The sequence below is a fragment of the Phoxinus phoxinus genome (assembly GCF_949152265.1).
Source record: "Phoxinus phoxinus genome assembly, chromosome: 16".
NCBI lineage: Eukaryota > Metazoa > Chordata > Actinopteri > Cypriniformes > Leuciscidae > Phoxinus > Phoxinus phoxinus.
In genome coordinates this window covers 16,556,226-16,581,829 of record NC_136891.1, presented here as the reverse complement: position 1 = coordinate 16,581,829, position 25,604 = coordinate 16,556,226, and the positions used below count along the sequence as shown (strand labels likewise).

At 36.7% G+C, this 25,604-nt stretch overlaps 1 protein-coding gene across 1 annotated transcript in view; it reads right to left on the bottom strand.

The window, feature by feature from the left end:
* Positions 1-25,604, bottom strand: part of ufl1 (UFM1-specific ligase 1) — a 39,076-nt gene extending 13,472 nt beyond the window's left edge. Inside the window, exons 1-12 of the mRNA XM_079639278.1 lie at positions 25,378-25,604; positions 23,241-23,386; positions 23,132-23,160; positions 22,944-23,041; positions 21,039-21,153; positions 20,692-20,822; positions 16,114-16,172; positions 15,875-16,021; positions 14,117-14,292; positions 10,648-10,824; positions 8,304-8,427; positions 1,196-1,318 (exon numbers count right to left, since the gene is read on the bottom strand). Of these exons, the coding sequence (XP_079495404.1) occupies positions 1,196-1,318; positions 8,304-8,427; positions 10,648-10,824; positions 14,117-14,292; positions 15,875-16,021; positions 16,114-16,172; positions 20,692-20,822; positions 21,039-21,153; positions 22,944-23,041; positions 23,132-23,160; positions 23,241-23,386; positions 25,378-25,454 (1,402 nt within the window). The 5' untranslated portion in view covers positions 25,455-25,604. The remainder of the gene's footprint in view (positions 1-1,195; positions 1,319-8,303; positions 8,428-10,647; positions 10,825-14,116; positions 14,293-15,874; positions 16,022-16,113; positions 16,173-20,691; positions 20,823-21,038; positions 21,154-22,943; positions 23,042-23,131; positions 23,161-23,240; positions 23,387-25,377) is intronic.

The following is a 25,604-nucleotide window of genomic DNA, read 5'->3' as shown; positions in this document are numbered from 1 at the left end:
TCTGTAGATTTTCAGACCATATTAAAATTGCCCCTATTATGCTTTTTCAAATATTCCCTTTCATGCTATGTGTAATGCAGCTCTCTGCAAAGGTATGCAAATGAAAGAGCACGCAATAAATTAAGTTATTGTTTCTCAAAAGAAAGAATCGACTTTTAACCACCTAAACCGAGTCATCAGGAATTTGAATCCCACTTCCGTGACGGATACACGTCACTGGGTAACCAACCCGGTCACACAAAATGCGTCCCTAGCACCTATTGTGTTTATCGTGCAATTTATACGTGAGAATTCGTTTTTACGTGCATAGGACACGCATGGGTAGGTTAGGGTAGGTTTAGTAGTGGTGTGGGCTTCCGACAATCATTGTAATTGGTAGACCAATCACAGCAGAGTAGGCTCGTGAAAAGGAGGGATTTAAAGAGACTGAATCATCAACCTGTGTGAGAATCATGAAAAATGTGGCGATGTGCAATGTATATTGATGCAATGTATAAATGAAAGCGTTTTTTGTAGGAGATCTCCAAAGCAAAATTAGTATTTTCAGTCCCCAAAAATGATTTTAAGCCAGTTATTTATATATTCTGCTGTAGTGTCAGTAGACATAGGTTATATATAAAACCAGAAATTGTAATGCGCAAGCATGCAAAACAATTCACGTGCACATGTGAATAGTTTCTCGAGGGCACAAAAAAGTTTATAATATACACTACTGTGCAAAAGTCTTAGCCATGTCAGTATTTTCACCCCAAAAAGTGGATTTAAGCCGGTATCACCTGTGTCCCATCATGACAGTTTCACAGCATCCCTCCACCACCCCATCACCTCACTCTTGGCTGGTTTTCTATCCCAGTCAAAGAGGGGATCAATTACTATATCTGATTTCATGTTTGTGTGAACTCGTGAATGCACAGCATTTTTGTATTATTATTATTTTAAATTCATTAGATTTTCTATTATAGAAAACTAAACGGGCAATAGTCTGGAAATGCAAATATTTTTCCATACTCTGCTTTCTTTTTTCCATACTTTTCCAGACCTGGAAATTACTCAAATCAAATTCCATACTTTTCCAAACCCCGTAGGAACCCTGTTTAACATAAAATAACAAAGAGCAATACTTTAACAGTAACCTAGATTCATAAATGCATGCGAATCTTTTGTAACACGAGCACATATGAAACTGTGTTCATACCCTGAGATGTGTGTGATGTCTCCTCATCGCTGTCTTCCTCCCTCCTGCTCTTCTTTTTTGTTTTGCGGATCCGGATCTCTCTGGCATTTCCGCCTCCACCTCCTTTCACACTCCCGCTGCCCTCTAGAAGAACAACACCAACAGCAGAGGCGTTTCATTATCATTTTTTAATCAACAATCATTTATATTACAATAATGACTACTGCTGAGTTTGAAAATCACAGGGAAATGATAATAATAATAATAATAATAAACAGCCTGAGTGGTTTATAATAATTACGTATGGCCTGATGAGCTCTTCTAGCCATACATTTCTTTCTTGTGTTTTTACTATTGAAACAGGAAGTTTGGGAAGAACACATCACACACTGGTCTAGACACTAGCCATTAACCTCTTGATGAGCTGAGGCTGTTGAATTGAGAAGGATACTCAACTGTATATGGAATGTTCTGTTGGGATTTAAAGGGTTTCTGTATTGTCTTATTTTGTGTGTGAAAGTAGATCCTGCGCTTTATTGCTAGCTAACAGTAAACTGCAAAAGATTTGCGTTTTACAGTGAAATTGTTTGATCATAATAATTCAGAAAAGACCTATTTTTCTTAAAACATTTAATGAAAGTTTATGTAAAAGTTTCAGCATTTTATTCAAATTAGGATATTTTATTTTAATTCAGGGTTGCTGCACACTTAAGTCAAATTTAAGGCTTTTTAAGAGCTGAAGAAATCAAAATTAATACCGTACATTAGGGGTGCGCAATACTGACAAAAATATATATCGATATTTTCAAAGTTTTGTTGATAATTAGATATTTTACTGATTGTGTTTTTGAACAGGTACCATGGCTGGTTTAGGCCCGTTGTTGACTGCAGACTCAAAGATATTCATATTTTTCATATTCTATGCAGTGGTCAGTCCACAGCAGTGATTAACATTTTTATTAAGGGGCAATATTTGCAACCTAAAAATTGATTTCCAGGGGCATTTTCACCTATATTTTACTATTTATTTATATGTATGCATCACTTTTTTTATGTCAAATTCTAACGTTCAAATTAAATTCTATTAGAATAATAACACAGTACCACTGTTACCAGTCAAATTAAATCATTAAATCAAAATCCATCTTTGCAGAGCAGAGGTGACACAGAAGCGGGATCAGAACTGTAAAGGGTAACTGTTGCGAAAATTGAACCTAGGCTCTTTTTGTTTATGTACCTGAGTTAAACTTTCGAGTAAAAGCATAATTAGAACAGAAACTTTTAGGATTGACCATATTTTCGTTTTAGGTAAAAATGCCTTTTGAATGGGAGTGCATGGGGCACTTCTATGATAGCATCAAAATCACGTTTTTTAAAACACTAAGGCTGCTTGACACAACATAAAACTGTGCTCGAAGTATCACCAGGGGCTCTACACATTATATTTGGGCTCTACACATTAGATTTCCAAGCTCTCATAATAATAAAAAATGTATAATAAAATAACAGCCAACCCAAAATTACCTCTACCCTTCCAAGCTAAATTTTTAATTCCCAAGGATAGCATATGTTCCGCATCTACCCCTAAGTATTTTAGAAAGGGGCCCCAGATCCTGTAGAATTTAAAGGGTTTGCCTCTTGATGAAGTGGAAAAGGCTTCATTAGGAATAAAGCCCTTAACAATATTTATCCACTGAGCCACTGATGGGGTTATGTCAGTTATCGATTGTAACAAAATACTTTTGCGGGCACAATGTAATAATATTTGCAAGAGATGATCACCCTTAAAACCATGAGGGAGTTCCTCTGTAAGTCTCAGTAAACAGATCTTAGGCCCTAATTGTAAAGAACAGGACAAGATTTTACCCACTTCTAGACAAAGCCCCGCCCATAATTGCTGAACCTTAAAACATCCCCAGAAGCAGTGCATAAGGGTTCCCTCTGCGGTCTTGCATTTATTGCATAGGCTGGATAAAGTTGGGGTTCATTTTGTGTCTGCGAACCGGAGTGATATGTAATCTGTGCAGCATTTTAAAATGCATTTCCCAGGATGCATTGTCTGCTAAGTACGGTGTTACACATACCATTCCCCAGTCCGTTTTGTGTATTTCTACCCCAAGATCAGTTTCCCATAGTCTCCTAACTTTATCTGAATTATCCTTGTTCGAACTTGTGAGAATATTATAAAAACGGCTAAATACTGATCGAGAAGATGACAGTTTGTTAAGCTGTTCTTCTATTGTCCCAAGGCCGCCTGGATGGTCCTTTAGCTTTTTTGATACAAAGCTATGTATTTGGTTATATGTAAAGATGTGCTTCCTGTCAATATTATACTTTAAAACAATCTGATCAAAGGTCATCAACTTATTGTTTTCCACTACATCACCTATAACACAAATCCCTTGTTTTTTCCAGAGTGCTAGCCCATCACTCAACCCAGGTGGGAAATCTGGATTATTGTGTATGGCGAGAGGTGTGTAGCATAACCCTCCGTTTTGCGAGCCATCCGCCACACTTTAATCATATTATTGAAACTTATATTGCCTTTGATAAAAACAGACAACTTAGTAGATGACATATAATAAATTGCGAAGAGGGTTAGAACCAATACCTGCCACTTCTGCACTGACCCCTTGTCGAGTTTAGGTCGTCTAAATGCCATTCCAGTATATATTTTAATTGAGCAGATAATTTATATAATTCAAATGAGGGAGCTGCCAAACCTCCAGACCTACTAGGGAGAGGGAGAAAGCTATACCTAAGTCTAGGCCTTTTTTTTTGGCCAAATAAAATATATAATTGAACTGCGTAGTTGTCTTAGAGCTTTACCAGGAAGCAGAATGGGAAGCATCTGGAAGAGGTATAACAGACGTGGTACTGTGTTCATTTTGACAAGGTGAATACGCCCTATTAACGATAATAGTAAACTGCACCATCTATCCAGATCATTAATAATGGATTTGATAATCGGGGTAAAATTTCATTTGTAAAGGCAGTCCAAATTAGGTGAAATCTTTATACCTAGATATGTCAGCCCAGAAGGAGACCACTTAAACGGCAAGGAGATTTCCTAGCCCAAAGAGTGAGTTTTGTTTAACGGCATAGTCTCAGATTTTGCTAAATTTATCCTATATCCAGAGAAGGCACCGAATTCAGAGATCCAATCAATTAATTTAGTAACAGTTCTGCGTGAGTCTAGATAGATTAAGATATCATCTGCATAAAGTGAAATTTTATGGATCTTTTTCCCTAAAACGATACCTTTAATATCAGTCTTCTCTGATGGCAATCGCTAATGGCTCAATCCATTACAAATAATAATGGTGACAACAGACACCCCTGTCTAGCACCTCGAGATAAGACACATTTAGATGATCGGATGCCATTTGTGACAATAGAGGAAGTTGGGAGTGTTTATAAAATCTTGACCCATTTAGCAAAAGTATTCCCCAAGTTAAAACGATCTAACACCGAAAATATATATGGCCACTCAAATCTATCGAATGCCTTCTCGGTATCTAATGAAATGACTACACCCCCCTTTGCACAGAAATTTGAGCGGTTAATAATATTAAGTAACCGTCTAATGTTATGGGATGACGATCTACCCTTAAAGTCTGTCTGATCTATATTAATAATAGTGGGAAGCACCAGCTCGAGTCGAGTAGCTAAAATTTTTGCTAGTATTTTTAAATCTACATTAAATAAAGAGATAGGGCGATAGGATCCACATTCTTCAGGGGGTTTGCCTTTCTTTAAGAGCACACACATATTAGCTTCCAACAAAGAACTAGGCAGATTGCCAGACTCATAGGAATACTGATCATATCATGCATAGAATTAACCAAAGATTCTTTGAACTTTAAAAAAAAAAATCGTCTGTGAAGCCATCTGGCCCCGGTGCTTTACCACTAACCAGTCCACTTATACAATTGAGAATTTCACTAATTTCAATAGGTCTATTTAGAACTTGCCGTTGCTCTTCAGACAATGTAGGAACATATACATTAGCAAAGAACTTAGTTAGTAATTCACCCGTATCTGACTCCAACTGAGAAGTGTAGAGTTCTCTATAGAATTCCCTAAAAGCTCTATTAATTGCTTCATTATCGTGACATAAATTTCCAGCATTGTCTTTGATAATGGAGATGATTTGAGCCTGAGAGCACCGGCGTAAAAGGTTGGCCAGATATTATTTAGTTTATTAGCGAATTCATACATCCGTTGCTTTGTGAAAAATAATGATTTCTCCGCCGCCTTTGCAAAAATAGCTTCAAGAGAAGTTTGTACAGTTTTGATTTCTGCCAGTAACTCATCTGAAGGGGATGTATTGTTTCTAACTCGAAGATCGTGGAGCTTAAACTCAAGCTTTCTTTGATCTACTAAGCTCTCCTTTTTCAGGTTTGACACGTATGAAATAATTAGCCCCCTGATATATGCCTTTGCAGTGTCCCATATCAGATTGGGAGATACCCCAGAGGTTTTATTGTGTGAGAAAAATAGTTTAGTAAGATAACATTCAAAGTTTGGGTCATGTGCAAGCCAAGAAGGAAACCTCCATGCACCCGATGATGTTTAACATTAGAGAGAGATAAATTAAGGAATACGGCCGCATGATCAGATATTACAATATTACCTATCTTGCAATTCAATATATTATGAAGGGAAGCTTTAGGTGAACAAATATAATCTTCTACTGCTGGTTTTGTGTACTCCAGAAAAGAAAGTATATTCCCTCTGCCCAGGGTGTAAAGCCTGCCATGTATCTATTAAACCGATTTCCTGACACGTCTCATCCAGGGCACAAGCCCTGCTAGATCGCCTGACCTTTGACGAGGCAGATTTATCTAAATCAGGTGAAAGAACACAATTCAAATCACCAGCAATATCGCTGTGCTCGCACTGTAATTCTGCAAATTTACAGAAGATTTGTGTAATAAAATCATTAAGATTGAATGGGGGGTACATAAAGTAATAGTTTCTCCACTCAGCAGCACATATCGACCTGCAGTATCAGCCTGAACACTTACAGTTGATAGAGGAAGATGTTTGTGAATGAGAATAGCCACACCCCTGCTTTTACTAAAGGATGAGTAAAACACTTGCCCCACCCCGTCACGCTTCATTTGCCGTCAAGTGTGTCTCCTGCAGAAATGCAATATGAACTTGTTCTTTTTTCAAATAAATCCCAGCCTTGTGCAGGTCCACAATTTTATCCCTGATGTCCTTACACAGCTTTCTGGTCTTGGCCATTGTGGAGAGGTTGGAGTCTGTTTGATTGAGTGTGTGGACAGGTGTCTTTTATACAGGTAACAAGTTTAAACAGGTGCAGTTCATACAGGTCATGAGTGGAGAACAGGAGTGCTTCTTAAAGAAAAACTAACAGGTCTGTGAGAGCCGGAATTCTTACTGGTTGGTAGGTGATCAAATACTTATGTCATGCAATAAAATGCAAATTAATTATTTTAAAATCATACAATGTGATTTAGATTCCGTCACTCACAGTTGAAGTGTACCTATGATACAAATTACAGACCTCTACATGCTTTACCATTAGGAAAACCAGCAAAATCGGCAGTGTATCAAATACTTGTTCTCCCCACTGTATACCTACACTAATTAGATATTTGGAAAGCATTTAGATACGTCCAAGTCAAAGTGTCATCTAAAATTCAAGACCTTTCATAAGTAAAAATAAGACTTTTTATTGCCTTAAGGCGAGACACGGCAGGCAAAAACATCGTTTTTTTTTCACTGGTCAATTTTGAGATTTTGGGCTATTTGTCTTCAATAACATGTTTTCTTTCAGACTTGTGCTGAAAAAAAGTCCAAAATACACATTTAGGTCTTTATTTCACTACACTTTGTCTATTTGCGTCAGTAGATTTCTCTGAAATTCAACAAAAGTTGGCGTTCTAAATCAACGCGCTGCTCCGCGATCTCTGTGTTCTTCCTTTTAATCACGCACACGTTTGTGAAGCTCTCTCTCTTCTGTACAATGCTGTCGGGTCCAAATATGGTCATTTCCTTTTAATCAGTAACCAATCGTGAAAGTAAAATGGGCATTTAACCCTAAAAGCGAAATCTCATTGGCTGATGTCAATTTCTGACAACCTGATTCGTTCAGATGCATCACGTGACGCGCTCTGACACTCAGATGTGTGTTTTTGACTGTTTTTCTGTTCAGTTGAAGGCCATAAATGCTGTGTTTATAAGTTTTGATGTGATTTAGGTCGTTTGTATTGTTGTTGCTAATGATTTGATAAGATACTGTGTCAGTAAATAGTTGTTTCCACTAAAAAAGTATGATTTTTTACAGTACAAATCTTTAAATGTCTTTTTCTCAAAATGACTTTTCTCTCATACTCTAAGTCCGAAATCTCCTCTTCAGTAGCACCTATACACACCAAACTTTCCAGTCTTGTACCTAGTTATATTATGAAGACAATTACAGAGGGATTTGTAAATATATTATTCCTAGCCTGATTTATATAACATTTTATTCCAAAAAACATGGCGAAAATACATTTTTTAAGGCTATTGACAGTATATTCTGTTTTACAGGATAACAAAAGTAGATATCCATAAATCCCTCTGTAATTTTTTTCCCATCTAATATGTGAACACAATGAAAAAAGAATTTTGAACCTGGCTTTATCCAATTCTGAGATTTCGTTTTTTAAAATATAGGCAAATTAGCGCATATTTAATTAGATAATGCCTAATTTGCATATTTAAACAATAAATTACAGAAAACTTGTAATACATTTTTTTCTCATCTTAATGTAGGTAATCAACTGGGAAAGTTTCATGGTGATATCTGCTAGTTACAAATATTTCCCTATTCACCTGTAGTGTCTCGCCTTAAAAAAAAAAAATCTAATTTAAGACTTTTTAAGGATCCGCGGGAACCCTGTTAATTTTATGTTTTTTGTTTGGCAGCCAGTTATTTAAATGTTATTTTACTATTTTTTTTACAGTGTACACTAGTATATAGGCTACGAAGCAGGCATGGACCAAAAGCATAAAAAAACCTCCAATTCTGATTTCATAGAGGTCTTAAAAATCAATCTATATCATCAGTGTTTCCTGTCCTATTTTGCAGTTATCTGAAAAATACTTTCTTTACCTGTACCCTTCTTGCGCCGGTCATCTCTTTTGTCTTTCCTTGAAGAGGCTGAAGTCTCCAATAAAAAAGACGCTTGTTTGACATCCTCCTCGGTTATCAGAAACACTGGGTTATTCTTCACTTCCTATTGATAGAGCAGAGAAGATACATGCATCCAGTGACTATCGTCTGCAAACCTGTTAGTCTAGATCAGTGGTTCTCAACCTTTTTTGGGCCAGCGCCCCCTATCCAATATCCAGGTCCCTGTTATGCTAGAATTGCAGGCCTAAAATACCTGGGTATCAGCTTGTTTTCATCAATGGTATAATTAATACAATTACAATTAATTTGGATTGTCATGATTCATTTGTGTTCATAATCAGTACAAAAAAAATCTTCTAACAAGAATAAACACATAGGAACAATACAATTATGATTGTATTATTAATTATTTTTAACCATCTTGAAACTATCCAGGCAGCGTTTCGCGCTCAGATGTGACTGCGGAATTAATACAACACCAAAATGTGATTACAGAATATATTTAAATTATCCATCAAATTGTACATTTCTCCTTACTGTCTTGCGAGTTAACAATAATGCCTGACCAGTAAATTACTTGGTGAACAAAGACAACATTTTGGCATTAGATATTGACATTAGATTAGTTACTGCCTAAAAATGTAAAAGTTTTACCTTATAAATAGAATTTAGTTTAGTTAATTTTTAAAATTCGTCGCCGGAGTGAATGGGAACATGATTTACAGAAAATATTAGAAAATATATAAGTGTTTCTTAAGTCAATACATTTTAATGGCTTGTCTACTTTCCATTCCTCCGCTGCGTGATTCTTGTCAGCGCTGGATTCTAGTCAGTGCTTGAGCGCTGGTCTATGACTGGAAAAATAATAGAGTCGTTGCAAAAGAAACGATACATAGCTTACATGTCGCATTAAACTGGCAGGTTTTAGAATGGGGGGTCACCACTTTTGAATAAGAAATAATATCCAGTCCATACTACTCGTCAAAACTCTGCGAATCACAACAACACCGGTTAGAACATTAATTTTAACAGCATACACACACCCGAACTGACTGCACATCATAGCATATAATTGATACTGCTTTCCATCGTAATGCAATAGAAATGAACACAAAACACCTGCCTAATGCCTTTCTACCTGTTATACAACACTGACGGTGGACTTGCGGTCAGGAGTAGAGCAGCTGTGGACAAATGTTTTTTTTTTTTTTTGAGTGGCTGCGCGCATAGCTGCGCACACACAATATGTTACACTGTGCGCGTATGTTTTAAAAAACATAATTTAACATATAAATAGTCCTAACACTTTTTAAATAGCCCACTTAAAGTGTTTATTACAAATAAATGACTAAATGCTTAAAATGAATAAAAGTAAATGAACAAAAATTTGCGTTATATTTAAACTCGTGAACGCCCCCCTTTCAAAAATTTTGCAACCAATGCCCCCGGTTGTTCTCTGAACGCCCCCCTTGAGACCCACTAGTCTAGATGCTCGCTATTTCTTGCCAGCCGGAAACAACGCTCCCTTTCAAGCCAGTGTATTCACTACTTTTTTTTTACTGATTTCCTGTTAATGTGTTGATGCATAAGATATCATGCAACTCCTTGAATCCATGTCAACAAAGCATGTTTCTTCAAAATATACATATTTATATTTTTTGTGTTTGTTGTAGTAAAAAAGTAATACAGGTTTGAAACAAGTGTTACTTTACTATTATTTATATACTATTATATTGTTTATTAATATTTTAAATTAGCTTTTATTTGGACATTTTCAGTTTTCATTAATTCATTATTTTTTCTATTTTCTGTCATTTTGTGTTTTTTTTTATATTACTATTTAGGTCTGATTTATTTTAATTTCGGTTTGAATTTGAATTCGGTTTTCCAGAAATAGCTTTAACCTATTTCTATTAGCTGCCAACTGCCAAGGCCACATTACAAACTTATTATTTAATTTATATTTTATTTATTATTCCAATGAACAAAAATATTTGTTATAGTTTGTTTCAGTAAATAATAATAGCCCTGTTTGACTAGCATTAAACAGTCTGTGTAAGTGTAAATCAACATGCCATGCCATATGTAGCCTCTTGGCAATGAGATGCTTATACAATTTTATTGGTAACAGACTCTAGTATTCGGATTTATTTAATTCACTTATTACATAAGTATTTTACATAAAAACAACAGATATTTAATAAGGTAACCAATTATAAAGATTGCCTTTACAAAGGAAAAAAATGCCCCAGGAAATCACTTTTTGGCATTTCTGACCCTGTCGAGGTGTGTATGGTGACAGTAGCAGGACGAGCTCACACACCTTCTGTGCTTTCTGTTGCATGATGTCATCAAATAAAGCAAGGCATCCGCTGATGAACTTTTCGCTGACTACAGAAGTGGAGAGAAGCCTGGCACTGGACTGCACGTTCATGGCCCTCAGCACTTCATTCAGCAGGATTCCTACATCCTCCTCAGACAGACTGCTGGGGAGCATTGGCTGAACGAGAAGAAAGCACCTCGTAAAATTTGTGCATGTATATATATATATATATATACAGTCCCCTCCAAAAGTATTGGAACAGTGAGGCCAATTCATTTATTTGTTCTGTAGACTGAAACCATTTGGGTTAGACATCAAAACATTTATATGAGACAAGAGATTAACATTTCAGCTTTTATTTCCAGGTATTTACATTTAGATCTGATACACAACTTAGAAGATATAACCTTTTGTTTGAACCCACCCATTGCTCATGCGACCAAAAGTATTGGAACATGTGACTGACAGGTGTGTTTTGTTGCCCTGGTGTGTCCTGTTACATTGATTATTCAAACAATAAATAGCACTGAATGTCTGCGCTCAGTTTCAGATTTGGGTTGGGACTGCATTTATAATTAGACGTGTAACCAACATGAAAACCAGAGAGCTGTCTATGGGCGAAAAACAAGCAATTTTGAAGCTGAGAGAAAATGGAAAATCAATCAGAGCCATTGCACAAACATTGGCCATAGCAGGTACAACCATTTGGAATGTCCTGAAGAAGAAAGAAACCACTGGTGTACTAAGTACCAGACCTCAAATGGGTAGAACAAGGAAAACATCAGCAGTTGATGACAGAATGATTGTGAGAGCTGTAAAGAAAGACCCTAAAACAACTGTTAGTGACATCAGCAACAACCTCCAGAGGGCAGGAGTGAAGGTATCTCAATCTACTGTTCACAGAAGACTTCATGAACAAAAGTACAGAGGCGTCGAGCTCATCTGTGAATCACGGTGGAGGTAATGTCATGGCTTAGGCTTGCATGGCTTCTTCTGGGATGGGCTCATTAATCTTTATTGATGATGGAACACATGATGGCAGCAGCAAAATGATATCAGAAGTGTACAGAAACATTTTGTCTGCCAATTTACAGAAAGATTCAACCAAACTGATTGGGAGATCCTTTATCATGCAACAAGATAATGACCCCAAAACAACAAAGGAGTTCATCAAGGGCAAGAAGTGGAAGGTTTTAGACTGGCCCAGTCAATCTTCAGACTTAAAGGAACACTCCGACTTTTTGGGACTTTAGCCTATTCAACTTATCCCCCAGAGTTAGATAAGTCCATGCATACCTTTTTCATCTCCGTGCGTGCTATAAGTCTGTTTGACGCACCCACCGCTAGCCTAGCTTAGCAAAAAGACTGGATGTAAATGGTTGCAGCTAGCATACTAATCCAAATAAGTGACAAAATAACGCAAACATTTTCCTATTTACATGTTGTGATTTGTATAGTCACAGAGTGTACAAAAAACAGTCACATGAGACACAGACATATTTTAACTGTATAAATACTGGGAACTATATTCCCTCATTTCCCTGAAGGCGAAGCACTGCTACTTGGGCGGAGTGATAACCGCAGCACCGCAGCCCAAGTAGCAGTGCTTCGCCTTCAGAGAATATAGTTCCCAGTATTTATACAGTTAAAATATGTCTGTGTCTCATATGACTGTTTTTTGTACACTGGGGGATAAGTTGAATAGGCTAAAGTCCCAAAAAGTCGGAGTGTTCCTTTAAACCCTATAGAGCATGCATTTTACCAGCTAAAAAAGAGACTAAAGGTAGTAACTAGTGATCGACCGATTTATCGGTTTACCGATATTTTAACCGATTTTTAAGCATTTTCCCATAATCGGGTATCGGTTTTGTAATATCGGATTCACCGATAGACGGCGCCATCTTGTGGGCGTTTTGATAATTTCGCCATTGCAGCACCGCGTCTGAGGAGAGACGAGACAACAACTGCGTGCACAGCACAGGTAAAGTAGGTTATATGTAGGCCTACTACTTGCTTTGCTTCAATTATTCAACCTTATTTTACATAACAGACATAATGCACGAATGAGATTTGAGACAAAAATGCCTGATATGTAAATTATTTATGCAGCTTGGCGGCTCTAAAAAAAAAAAAAATCACGGAGTCAGCCTAAAACGTTGTGTCCAGTCTCAATAAAGACGTATCTTTACATGAATTAAATAAAACCGACGTGAATGAGTGCATGTTGTAAATAAAAGCGCTGAATTTAATTCTCTCTGTTGTATTCTCACCATTAGTCGCGTAAACAAAGTTTGTTCATATTGCTGAGCACTCACTGTGTTGATGATCAGGAATGCTCATGGCCACTGCATGAAACTTTTAACAATATTCACTTGTTTAAAACACCCTAAATGATATTAGCACTTATTACATAACCATTATTTCGCTAATACACATCTAAATAAACACAGCTCTGTGGAAATTCATTATTTATTATTTCCACGAATCAGCGCCGCCGCTCCCACCAGGCGCATCACGCGCTGTGCGTAGGGCACCACCGAGTGCTGAGGGGACACCAACAAAATAGCCTTTTAAAATCTCAAATTAGTTCAAATATCCCGGAATCACGAGCGAGCGCGCCCGCGAGACAGAGACTGTGCTTCAAACCGCGTAGCGCGTTCACGGCAGAGAGGGAGAGGGAGCAAGAGATCGTGCGCGTGTGCCTCATGAAGCGCGTTTTTTTTTTTTTTACCTCATCAAAGCTTTTATTTTTAAACAAAGACACTTTAGTAACAGTGCACTTAATTTTTTGCCCTCAGACTTCTCTATTTATTGGTGTATAAATGAGTTTATTTATTTTTTTGGAAACAGGAGGGAGTGATTGTTATAAATAAAATTGTTTGTTCAGTTCAGTTCAGTTGTGTTTTAATAATTGTGTCAAAAACAGAAGTATAACAGTAAATAAATATCGGTTCTGCATATCGGTTATCGGGCATGTAAACATGCAAATAATCGTTATCGGTATCGGTTTTAAAAAATCAATATCGGTCGATCACTAGTAGTAACCCCCCAAAACAAACAACAACTGAAAGAAGCTTGGAAAAGCATTACAAAAGAAGATTGCAAAAGTTTGGTGATGTCAATGGGTCTCAGGCTTTATGCAGTTATTGCAAGCAAGAGATTTGCAACTAAATATTAAGTCTTATTCACTTTAATCAATTTTAAGTTAATCTGTTCCAATACTTTTGGTCGCATGAGCAATGGGTGGGTTCAAACAAAAGGTTATATCTTCTAAGTTGTGTATCAGATCCAGATGTAAATACCTGGAAATAAAAGCTGAAATGTTGATCTCTTGTCTCATATTCATTTTTTGATGTCTAACCCAAATGGTTTCAGTCTACAGAACAAATAAATGAATTGGCCTCACTGTTCCAATACTTTTGGAGGGGACTGTATTATTATTATTATTTTTTTTTTTGCATGACTGCACCTGCAGGTCAACCCAAGAGGCTGAGTTGATGGCCTCCTCCACTGAGGCCTCCAGCTGATCTACAATAGTTCGGCCAACACACGCGGATTTGAGAAAAAGCAATTTGCTGGACTTAAACTTCTTCTTTATGTAGTTGACTGGATCAGGTATTCCCAAACGAGTCAGTGGCTCAAACTCTGCAGGAGAAAAGACACAACTGGACTGAGAAGAGCTTTAAAGGATTGTTCTCAGGTCAACATACATTCAGCTTTGCCACAGAAAATTATTTTGACCAGTCCCTGATTTAAACAAAAACTAAAAATGAAATACAAAAGACTACAAAAGAGTTTTTCCTGAACAATTATTATAAATGGTTTAGTAATTCACAATTTGGCTTTTAACCCCTTCAGAACAGAGTTTACTTTCAATGTTAGTACTTGGTACTTTATCTGCCATTTTTTTTTTTTTTTTTTTAGGTAAATAATTATGCCACAAACTCTTTTGGCAATGCTCAACTTAATTCAGATAAACTGATCACAAGTGGTCAGCATGAGACATTTATATAGTCTCAAAAGTGTTCATTATAAACTGAAAAACAGTCAAAATTGAGATTAGGTACGGTTCAATGTCTATATATTTAATTAATTGAAAATATTAGTACAGCAGTAGGCTTCTGAAGGAATGGACACACAATAAATAAGTGTGCGTGTGTAGATGGTGACGGTATTAATCATGATTTATAGTACTTATTATGCATATGCACCCTTCAAGTCCTTCAAATACCCCAGATACTGACAAAACATCTGTCATTTTTGACGACATAATATCTGACTGAATTTTTGACTATTTTATACAGGGCTACTCAGCAAATAACTAAACACGCAGACATACAATATTCATCTGAGTTAAATAAATTTTATAATTGTACCTATATATAATGTTAAAGCTTTGCTAACACTATTTTCAATTGTTAAACTGCATGTCAACTAGCATTCATTAGAGTATTAGTAGATGGATTAAAGTGTCTGCTAAAATGATTAAATGTAGACTGTCTGCTTATTATCTGCTAACTCTTTATTTTGATGCTCCTGAAACAGAAATTCTACTGATTATAAGTAACTTTGCAACTACATGTCAACTTATTCTACTAACACGAACACTTTACTAAAACTCTAATGAGAGTTAGTTGACATGTAGTTGCAAAGACACATAGTAGGTAGGTACAAGTTAGTAGGATATCCAAAGTGGACCGTTGAAATAGTGTAACCAAAGCTTTCAATAAGGAAAAATAGTTCATAAAGTACAAATCAATTGGTCTAGGAACAAAGCAAACACTGCAAAAATATTACACTAATAACACTGAAGTCCTTTTAATTTTTACTGCAATTTACAACTGACATGGAAGACAATCTATCTATATATAGGAAGACTATATGATGACGCCTGTTACTGTTAATTTGCGCCAATGGAAAGTAAATTTGAAAGCAAACACTGTGTTTAAAATCGCTCCCCATTCACTAAATAGGAACAGTGAATGAGTGATCAAGTGAGTGATGTTGGACGCAGCTTTAGTTGGAGGCAGGTGGCATTTATTATTCAGGGTGTAAGGGACATTATCGTTCTAGAAAGCATTTGATTTGGCGACTGCAGTGCAATGGGAGTCATTGATTTTCCTGAGTCACTATTTCTAGAACAGAGAGACTAAAAATTGTAAATGCATTAGCAATATTTTCTGAAAACGAAGTCAAACGTTGGCTTTGTCATTTAAGATTAACACACCTAAGTATCCATTCTGTTTGAGGAAGGACTCCACCCAAGTGCTCTGGGCTTTGGAGTAGATGTCAGGGACGTAGATGGCTTTATCCTGCCTTCCTCCGGTCACGGATCCCTTCAAACGGCCACTGCTAACCAGCTCTTCAAGCACCGCTGATAAACAAGAACAAACACACACAAAAGGTCTATATGCAGGACGCACAAATAAGAAATGATTGTGTAAAAAGGCCAACTTCAATACTTACAGTATAACAAATTCTCCTGGAAACCATAGAGATTTAGCAAGTTGTTGATCTGCGTAGGCCTAGGGATGGAAATCAAATCACAGCTGTTAATAAACTCCAGAGAAATCAATCTTTAAAAAAAAAAAATTGTATTCCATTGACAAATTCACGATAGCAGAGATTCTTAAGAGATTTGAAAAGCAATGTCATGTGGATAGATTGAACACACTTTTTTAAATTCTGCCATCATTTAATCATGTTGTTCAATCAAAACCCATAAGATTTTTTGCTCATCTTCCTAACACAAACCTGAGAGTCCTTACAAAGAAAGTATGTCCACCTAAAACTTCATAAAGAGATGGTGACAGTAAGTCATATGAATCGAGCCGTTTAACCCAAGCCTTATGAACAGACACGATTGCTTCATATGATAAACAGATTTCATACAGGCTTTTATTTGCAATATAAACATTGATTAAAGTACATAGATCAATTCAGAGCTGGCAAACAGAAAACAGAAGCTCTATTTAGGTTTGTTCTTGCGTGTCGAAACACATCTGAGCTTCAGTAATGAGATTTTTTTTAAATGTCAATGTTTTGGGTGAGTGGAATTTCAATGGAGGGGCAGAAATCTCTCAGGATTCAATATATTTGCATTTAGAAGATAAAATAAAGTATTATGGGTTTGGAACGAGTAAATAACAGAATTTTTATTTTTGCTTGAATTAACCCTTTAATTCAACAGGCTGATAACAGCACAGGAGAACTCATAGTAAAGTTTCAGCACACCCAGCATTACACGGTTTACATTATTTCATTAACGAAATCTATGACGAAAATTTTGTCGTTATCAACCTTTTTTACCATGATGAGACGACACCAAATGATAACTGTGACTATATCCAGGGGTGCACATAACTGGTACGCAGGTACGCATGCGCGACAAAAATCAGGAATGCGTAATGCCACTTGTGTTACTAGGCGCCTTTGCGTACTTTGAGGGTAACTGTCGCCAAAATGCAACAAAGGCAGTGTTCGTTTAATTTTTTCACGTTTTAAATGACGACCACGTCAACGAATAAAAACTAGACGGAAATTAGGGAGGGACGATTGGGGAAGAGATCCAGTCAGAACTGATTTGCGTTTGTGGTAGATGCGCACATTTGAATTGTAACGTGCTGATCTACCCGGCGCACACGAGTTGGCATGCGCTTGATGCATGTCTCAAATCGTTAAAAAACGTCTGGGATAAAGAGAAGAGCAGACATGGATAGATCTGAATAAGAGAGACGACGCGAAAGAGAGCTTTATTCGGTATGCTTTTCTGTGCGAACACACACACATACGCGACCCGAAGCGTGCAGTCCTGCACACAGACAGCGCGCAAGGACTGAATTGAGCTCTCTTTCGCATCTGAATGGACAACTACACACAACATTATGTCTAAATGTCAGTTTTGGAGAGCATTCACGTAAACACAGTCGGTTATGTCTTTACAGAACGTACAGTGCATCAGAGCAATTGGATCTGCATTCTGCACACTCGGTCTTAAAGTGACAGTGCGTAATAAACCTAATGCCTTCTGTACACTTAATATTGATCAAATAACAAAATAAAAAGAGAAAATTCACTGCTGTTTAATATCTTTAATAAGGATTCATTATATTTAATTTATACAAATAAATATATCTGAACAATCAAATAATACTTTAAATAAATCTTTTCCAAAGGTATCATTTTAGGTAGTCCCCCCCCCACGCTGATGTAAATTTAAGTGTTAGTTTTTTTAATTAGTCTGGTTTTAGTTAGTTATTTTATGCTATAAAAACGGGAATGTGACGTCATGATTGACAGCTGTGGCTACGCTACATTATGGGGTGAGTACCAAACACCATCTCCTGGTACTCACCTGAGTAACTCACTGAAAAAGTTATGTGCACCCCTGACTATATCAACAGGCAATATCGTTGACAAAAAAAAGACGAGACTAAAGAGTAGTTAAAAAATAAAAACTTTACCAAAATCACACTTTATTTTTGTCGAATAAAAGAGACAAAACATTACAGACTGTTGTTAACAAGCCGCTACAGCTTTCATGCCAACAGATGCCAGATTTCAAGAATTTAAAACGCCAATCAGAGCTTGTCTGTTAAGAAAATGTTTTCTACCCGGTGTTTTACTAAAAATTAGCAAGCATGCTCTCTCTACGCTGCGGAAGAAGCGCGGCTGATCTGTAAAACCGAATAGGAGCTGTTTGCTGCGGCTAAATCTGCGATCAAACCTTATTAGTGATAATGAAGTCTTTTTTTGCTGTCATTTTAAAAGAAAAACATTGATGTAATTTGGATTACAATTAGGAATTTCAACATTTTCATTTTTGAGGGAAGTTTCTTGTTTTACCAGTAGCCCTATATGATAAATAGCCTACAAATCAGGAAACTAGATGAGGTCAAATAAAATCCTCTTGATTTGTGCTTATGGGTAAAAAAAGTGCAATAATTCTACTGAAATGGAAAAAAATATTTGTATCTTTTATGATTGATTATCATTTTGAGCAAAATAATTGGGATTATCAATTTAACAATTTTGCAGCAAATTTTCATTGACTAAAACTAGACTAAAATGCTCAGACATTTAGGGTGTATTCACACCTGCCTTGTTTGGTTCGATTGAATCGAACTCTAGTTCGTTTCCCCTCTTGGTGCGGACCTTTTGGGCAGGTGTGAATACAGCAATCGAACTCTGGTGCGGACCAAACAATCGAACCAAGACCCAGCTGAAGAGGTGGTCTCGGTACGGTTCCAAACGAACTCTGGTACGGTTCGTTTACGATGTGAACATGAACCGACCCAATATCGGCCCAATATCAATATCGACCCAATATTGTTCGTTCAAGTGCGAAAGAGAATTCCATTCCGGCGCACTGTCTGGCCACTACTGTTGCGCGTCTTTCTGCGCGTCGTGTGTGCATTATTGGCAGTGTTGTGCATGAACGCGTTCAATAAACGACGTTCACTGAACGCGTTCATATTTTCGCCGAACGCTGAACTGAAGACATGATTTTGACCGTTGAAGTTGAAGTTGTTATAGAAAGCCTTTCTTTAAAGTGAATTTCGTTTTGTATAAATTGTATCTTAATTTTAATAAATTTTTCATCAACCAATTGCCTGTATTTAATGAATAGGCAGACGAAACAAATATAACGGAGGCGCCCGCGCGCTCACTTACATTGAACGTGAACTAGAGCACATCCTAACTTAACGAAACTCAGTGTATGCCTCACACAGACATGACAAATACACCAAATACACAAAGCTTGAAATGACTTTAAACTAAATAATTCAAAACGAAAAAAGAAAAAGGCTACTCTCTGATTATGTAATCCATTAGGCTTAGCCTATTTATGTGCATTTCTCTCTATAAGCGCGTTCACACGGAGATGGCAATCATCAAATTCATCTTTGCAGCCGAGTCGACACTTTTAGAGAAAACACTTGTTTATTAATAAAAATCAATACACCCGTCACCGGATTTACAGATGCACGCACACATATTATTTCGAAATAACGAGATATTGTGTTGAAATAACATTATTATTAATAATAGACTACATCTTTGCTAAAAGAATTTAACAAAATGAACGTGAACTTAGTTCATTTAAAAAAAAAAAAGAACTATGAACATGAACTAGTTCATAATCATCTGTGTGAACTGAACTTTGAGCTAGTTCTTTTTAAGTATGAACTGGCACAACACTGATCATTGGAATGGAATGAATGGAGTGTGTGCGCATCAGGACATTCACATACAGAGCGTTCTCTTTAGTCTAATCGCGCATAAATGCTTTAAAAGCATTTGCATGAATACGAGCGAGTTCATATAATGTAACGATAGTTACAATACAGGGATGGTGGGTGTGGGGGGGTGCTGCGTTAATTTACGTTAAACTGGTCAAACTTAATCGCAAGCGTTAACGTTGACAGCACTTGTTAGCAGTATATACAATAAGAATATCATTATTTGAATGTGTGAACATAGCCCCTCTCTGTGAATCTAAACTTTATACTTTATACACACTGTCAGCATCCCATGGTAGGCGCACATGAGAGCATTTTCTCTCCGCCGGAACCGTCTTGCAGCACATCGTCGTCTTCTCAAAATCCGAATTATAACATTGTATAGATGACATTGTGTCATATGATACTCATTAGTTTCTTCATATTGCGTTTGTAGAGAACAACACAAAAACAGTAAAAGAACAAATATTGCAGTACGAAATATCTCCAAATTTATTTTTAATTAAAAAAAAAAAAAATGTATATCTCAGAGCCTTTTTTTTTTTTGCACTTCCTGATTTCTCTACTTGAGAATCCTTGTCCAATGAATGGACGACCTTAGCACACGTGTGGTTTTGTTTACACATTTTGGTTCACTTGCAAAAAGAGCAGTGTGAAAGCGAACCGTACCAAACAAAAAAAAACTAAAACAAATATTTGGTCCGGACCAAAGTAAGTGAACTATCGGACTTTCCTGGTGTGAATACACCCTAAATAAAAAAAATAGCTGGCAAAATGACCATGATGAACTGGAGCTGTTTACCTTGTGATGGCACTGAAAAGACCACATATGCGAGCTTTGTGTCTCGAGACGAAAGCTTGTGTGAAGATCACTCCCCTGTTGCACTGATCAATCTGGCCCATGATCACTCTGCCCAGCCGCGCGTTCAGCTCCTGGCAGAAGCAACATGTTACAACTGTTAGAGACCATTTCATGACATATGTGTAACGATACAATTACTAACTGGAAAAGAAAATGAGCTCATATGTTTGTGGCAGCTCATCCATATTGAAATATCTCCACTGAGGCCAAAAGGCCACACTATGAAAATGACTTTCTCCTAAGTATGCATTCTGTGAATCACAGTCCTTCCTGCAGACTGGACTCACCCCAGTCAGGAAATCTCCAGGTAGATCATACGTTTTGCTCAGCTCTGCAATGTTCACCTGTCCCGCCTCCTGTAGTTTATCATTCACCTCCTCAGCAAGCCGATCCAAGTATGTTCTTTATAGAAGAACAAGCGTTTAGGACAGTAAAGTGCATGACAATCTGCCACCTACAAAGTAGACTAACACGTTGACAGAACTAAAGAGAAGTGTTGAAACCCAAGTCAAGAAGAAAGCCAAGGCCGGTTGCATAAACTGCTAAGACAAGTCTTACAAATTAGACATCGTTTTGTTTCTTTAAGACTGTTCCTATCTCTTTCAAGCCAGATACATAAAAACCTAGACTGGTCTAATTTGATACCGAAATGTAAGATCTGATTACTCCTAACTAACTGCTAGTGTTACGTACTAGTTCTTACAAAACAGTCTTAACATAATGGCTGTGTTCATGCAACTGGCCCCAGAATTCCTCAAATATCCACATTTACTGCCTGAGAAATGTCTTATATTTAAACAATACATACAATTCGAATAATAAGACACTATAAAGCTGTTATCGACTGCATAAATAATGTTCAGATTAATGTATTAAAATTAAAATCACATTTGTAATCGTGCTCATTTTTGTGAAAACAGCTCTCTTGCTCTTGTGATATTGCTTAATCATATAGTGTATAAAAAAAAAAAAAAAACAGGATCTCATACATGTACTATTTTGCGATCATTTCTTGAATTTTTTGGGCATTTGTATTAATTATGATGACTTTTCTGACACAATCCCCCATTCATTTCTGACCAGGCACAACAGTAACAAAATAAATAAAATTAGGAATTAGTTATTAATGGCATTAGATATCCAATCCAAGTAATGATGTTAACAAATAAATCAGTCAATGCACTGGCAATTTCGTGATATTCCCGTAGTTGTGGTCTTGAGATAAATTCCTGAGTCCCCGTTCACACCGCCACCGACACGATCCCATTCATTTCAATGGAGCGCTGGCGACTTCCGGCAACACGAGCGACAGTAGCCACGTTTCCATTACCGGAAAAATTAAGTTTTAGTCGCATAACATCGGTTAATGGAAACGGCGTCATTTCGGAATAGTTTTGTATCGATATTTAGAAGAAAAAAGAAAAGAAAAAAAAAATTTGCAAAGCGACGGGAGACACGCGACAAACGTTCAAAAATGTCAACTTTATGCAAATGAGAAGCGATTTTCGCAAGAAACAACCAATAGGAAAGAAGACTTTCTGTGGAGCTCACGTCACCGAGTGCAGTCAAGACAGAAGACTTTGAGGGCGATGATGCATGAAAAAAAAAAGAAACTGTCGACAGTCTCAGCGAGTTTAATTCATACATTTATAGTTCGAGTGTTGTAATTTTATGATGCAAGTTTTGCACTGCTGCAGTTCACTTTACAGTTTCCCCTGCATTATGTTGACTGTTAGGGACAAGAACATTTATTATTTGTCTAATTCAAATGACGTTTTAGTAATTTATGACAGTAAGAGTGAGTTTAATTTGTTGATTGATCATCATTAACCTAGTAAATGATTTAATCCACTGAACACTGCTGTGGTAATATAAAAACACTCTTCCAACAGCATACGGTTTCTTTTTAGCCTAATTCCTAGTCAAATTTAAATGATATAGTTGTATATCACTTGTGATGGTATCTTGTATAGATATGGCCAGATGTGCAGTCTACCAATAACATTAGAGCGACAGCACTAGGAACGCCCACAAGCGACTTCACAGTACAGAGACTATCGACATACAGGGACAAAGTCGCTGGCAGTGTGAAAGAGGCTTTAGTCTGAGACCAAGACTAAAACCCTACCGATGAGCATTTTCAATAGTTTCCCATTAATTCTTCAAGAAACAGCCATTAGTCGGTCACTCACTTGTCGATCAGCTGACCCAGTATGAGCTGTGTGCTTTTGTCTGATTTGGCGATTTCACTTGCTCTGCCCTCCACATGGACCAAATCAACATTGATGATCTGTGAGGAATATTAAAGAACGCTTGGAAATGTATTCATGTATAATATCCCAGCTTCTGTGCAAGATGAATATGAAGACTAGAAACCAACCTTTTGAAGGTCCACAACATTAATCCTCCCTTAAGATACAAAGCAAACTGTTAGATTATTCAACGTATTACAGGGTAAAGGAGTCGACTGCAGGATCTATTTCACTAACCTCTCTGCATATAGAGCTCGTCGCGCACTTCTCGGTTGATCTGCGCTGGAGTCACATACTCTTTCCCATCCAGCGTGTGAACCACATCTAACTTCTTCTCCAGCACCAGCTTAGCCACGATCTCAATGCAGTTCCTCTCAGACAACCTGAATTCAACACACACACATGACATACAGCTTTTTTCTTATCTTACTCAGAATGCTGTGCAATAGAACTTCCTTTTATTAACCCTATAATGCCTACTGTATAATTTGTGAGTGATACATGCATTTCTAAACATGATCAAAACTTTGCTGAAAAAATGTGTTTTAGCTAAATTCTATTAGCAGGTAAAAGGCCTTTTAGAACTCTACTTCGGTAATGTAGAGCGAGGCGATTGTTATAGCGAATACAACCCCGACAGGCTGATCTTCGCGTCGGGGTCTTGAATCAGCCTGAAGGGGTTGTATTCGCTATAACAACCGCCTCGCTATACATTATCCCACTTATTACATGGCTACCTACCAAATAAATCAATAATTTGACACAAAATATTAATTTAAAAAGAAGTTTATTGATTTAAAAACTATTGTATTGCTTCCGTTAAAGAACACCGTGTCCATGGCAACACTCTGTTTTTCATGGCAACGGTGTGTTATCAAGAAATAACAGACCGCATTTAATAATTTAATAGCCATTTAATAATAATTAACAACAACTTTTGCCTTAATAAACTCCTAATTTACTGCTTATTAATAGTTAGTAAGGTAGTTGTTAAGTTTAGGTATTGAATAGGATTTAGGGATGTAGAATAAGGTCATGCATTTTTTTTTATAACAACCAGGCTAATAAGCAGCCAATATCCTAGTAATATGCATTCTAATAAGCAAAGCAACTGGTTAATAGTGAGAATTGAAACCTAAAATAAAGTGTTACCGAAATCTTTAATGATTTTTATAAAGTAAACATAAGAATAACTTTCATTGTCAATGAGCACTGGACTGAAGCAGCTTAGGTTTACTGGATTATCTATACATCATCTTTTAGAAAAATCACGTTTAAAATGTATCAAATATTATCAATCATCATTGTATTGGATCATTATCTGTCATTTCAACCAGAGGTCCCTGGCTAAAAATGTATATTGATATTTTTTTCTTCTGATGAAAGAAATGCATAAATGAAGAAAGCCAAAATGTTACATGTAATGATTATTTACGGAGCAATCCACTATTTTGTAGAGGGTAAAATTTTTCACCTGTGATTTGGTACCAATTTACAGGGTGATCTCAAGTGAAAATTTTAATTTTGACATCCTCAACAAAATAGTGGATTTACTCAGTCATGACATTTAAATATTTTGGCTTTCTTCTTTATTTATTGTTTGTCTTCAGAAAAAAAAAAAAGAGCCATAAAAATAAGCACTTCAATATTTATTATCTTACTATAGATTTTATTTAAGTTATCTGTAAGTCATCTACATTTCATTTCATCTTACTTTTTGGTCATATAATAATATTTACACCTAATTACATATTTGTGTTTTAGATTCAGCCTATGATTTAAAAGCCTATGATTTGTTTCCTCCTTGTCTGTGAGCTCCATATTCTCATGAATCACGTATCAAATATAGACCTAATACAAAACATAAAACATATACGCAAAATTATTTTTAGATATACTGTTTAAATAATTTGTCTATAGGTTCAATAAACTGCTCCATTTAAATATATTTTCTGACTATTATTTCATATGTCAGGCTGTACAGAGCTTTGATAATATAGTACCATTTGAGCTAGCATGGTACTATATGAGCTTGACACTGTAACATGTTACAACGCAGGTGTATGATCAGTTATGACGCGATATAATTTTTTTTTTTTTTTTTTTTAATTTATGACGCGATATAACGTTACAGTTATAATAAACACCATACACCAATGACGTTATAATGCGCGACAGGTGATCGTGTCGCAGAAACTTTAGTCATCAGTTTGCCTATGTTTAGTGGCTCAAAAATCGTCTCAGTCTGCATATTCTTGTGCACGATAGCAGCTATACGAGTGACTGACGACAGCAGAAACTAGGGCCGGGCTGTAACGCGCAGTTTGTTTGATTTGTTTAGCTTGCAGAAGCAGCAACAACAGTGTGACTTTACCTTTGAACAGTATCTGCAAACTGAGCTCTCTGAAAGTCCGCGGCCAAACGCCTGATTTCCTCCCAGTCTGCCGCCATCACTTCACTTAATGTGCAAATCTGTTGTTCTTATTTTATTAAAGCATTTAATTAAGTAGTTCCAACTCTTCTCACGCTGAAACTGCAGCTGTACAGACTCGTTCCGCATTGAAGGAAGAGACACGTCAGTCTCCACTGTAAACGTCAGAC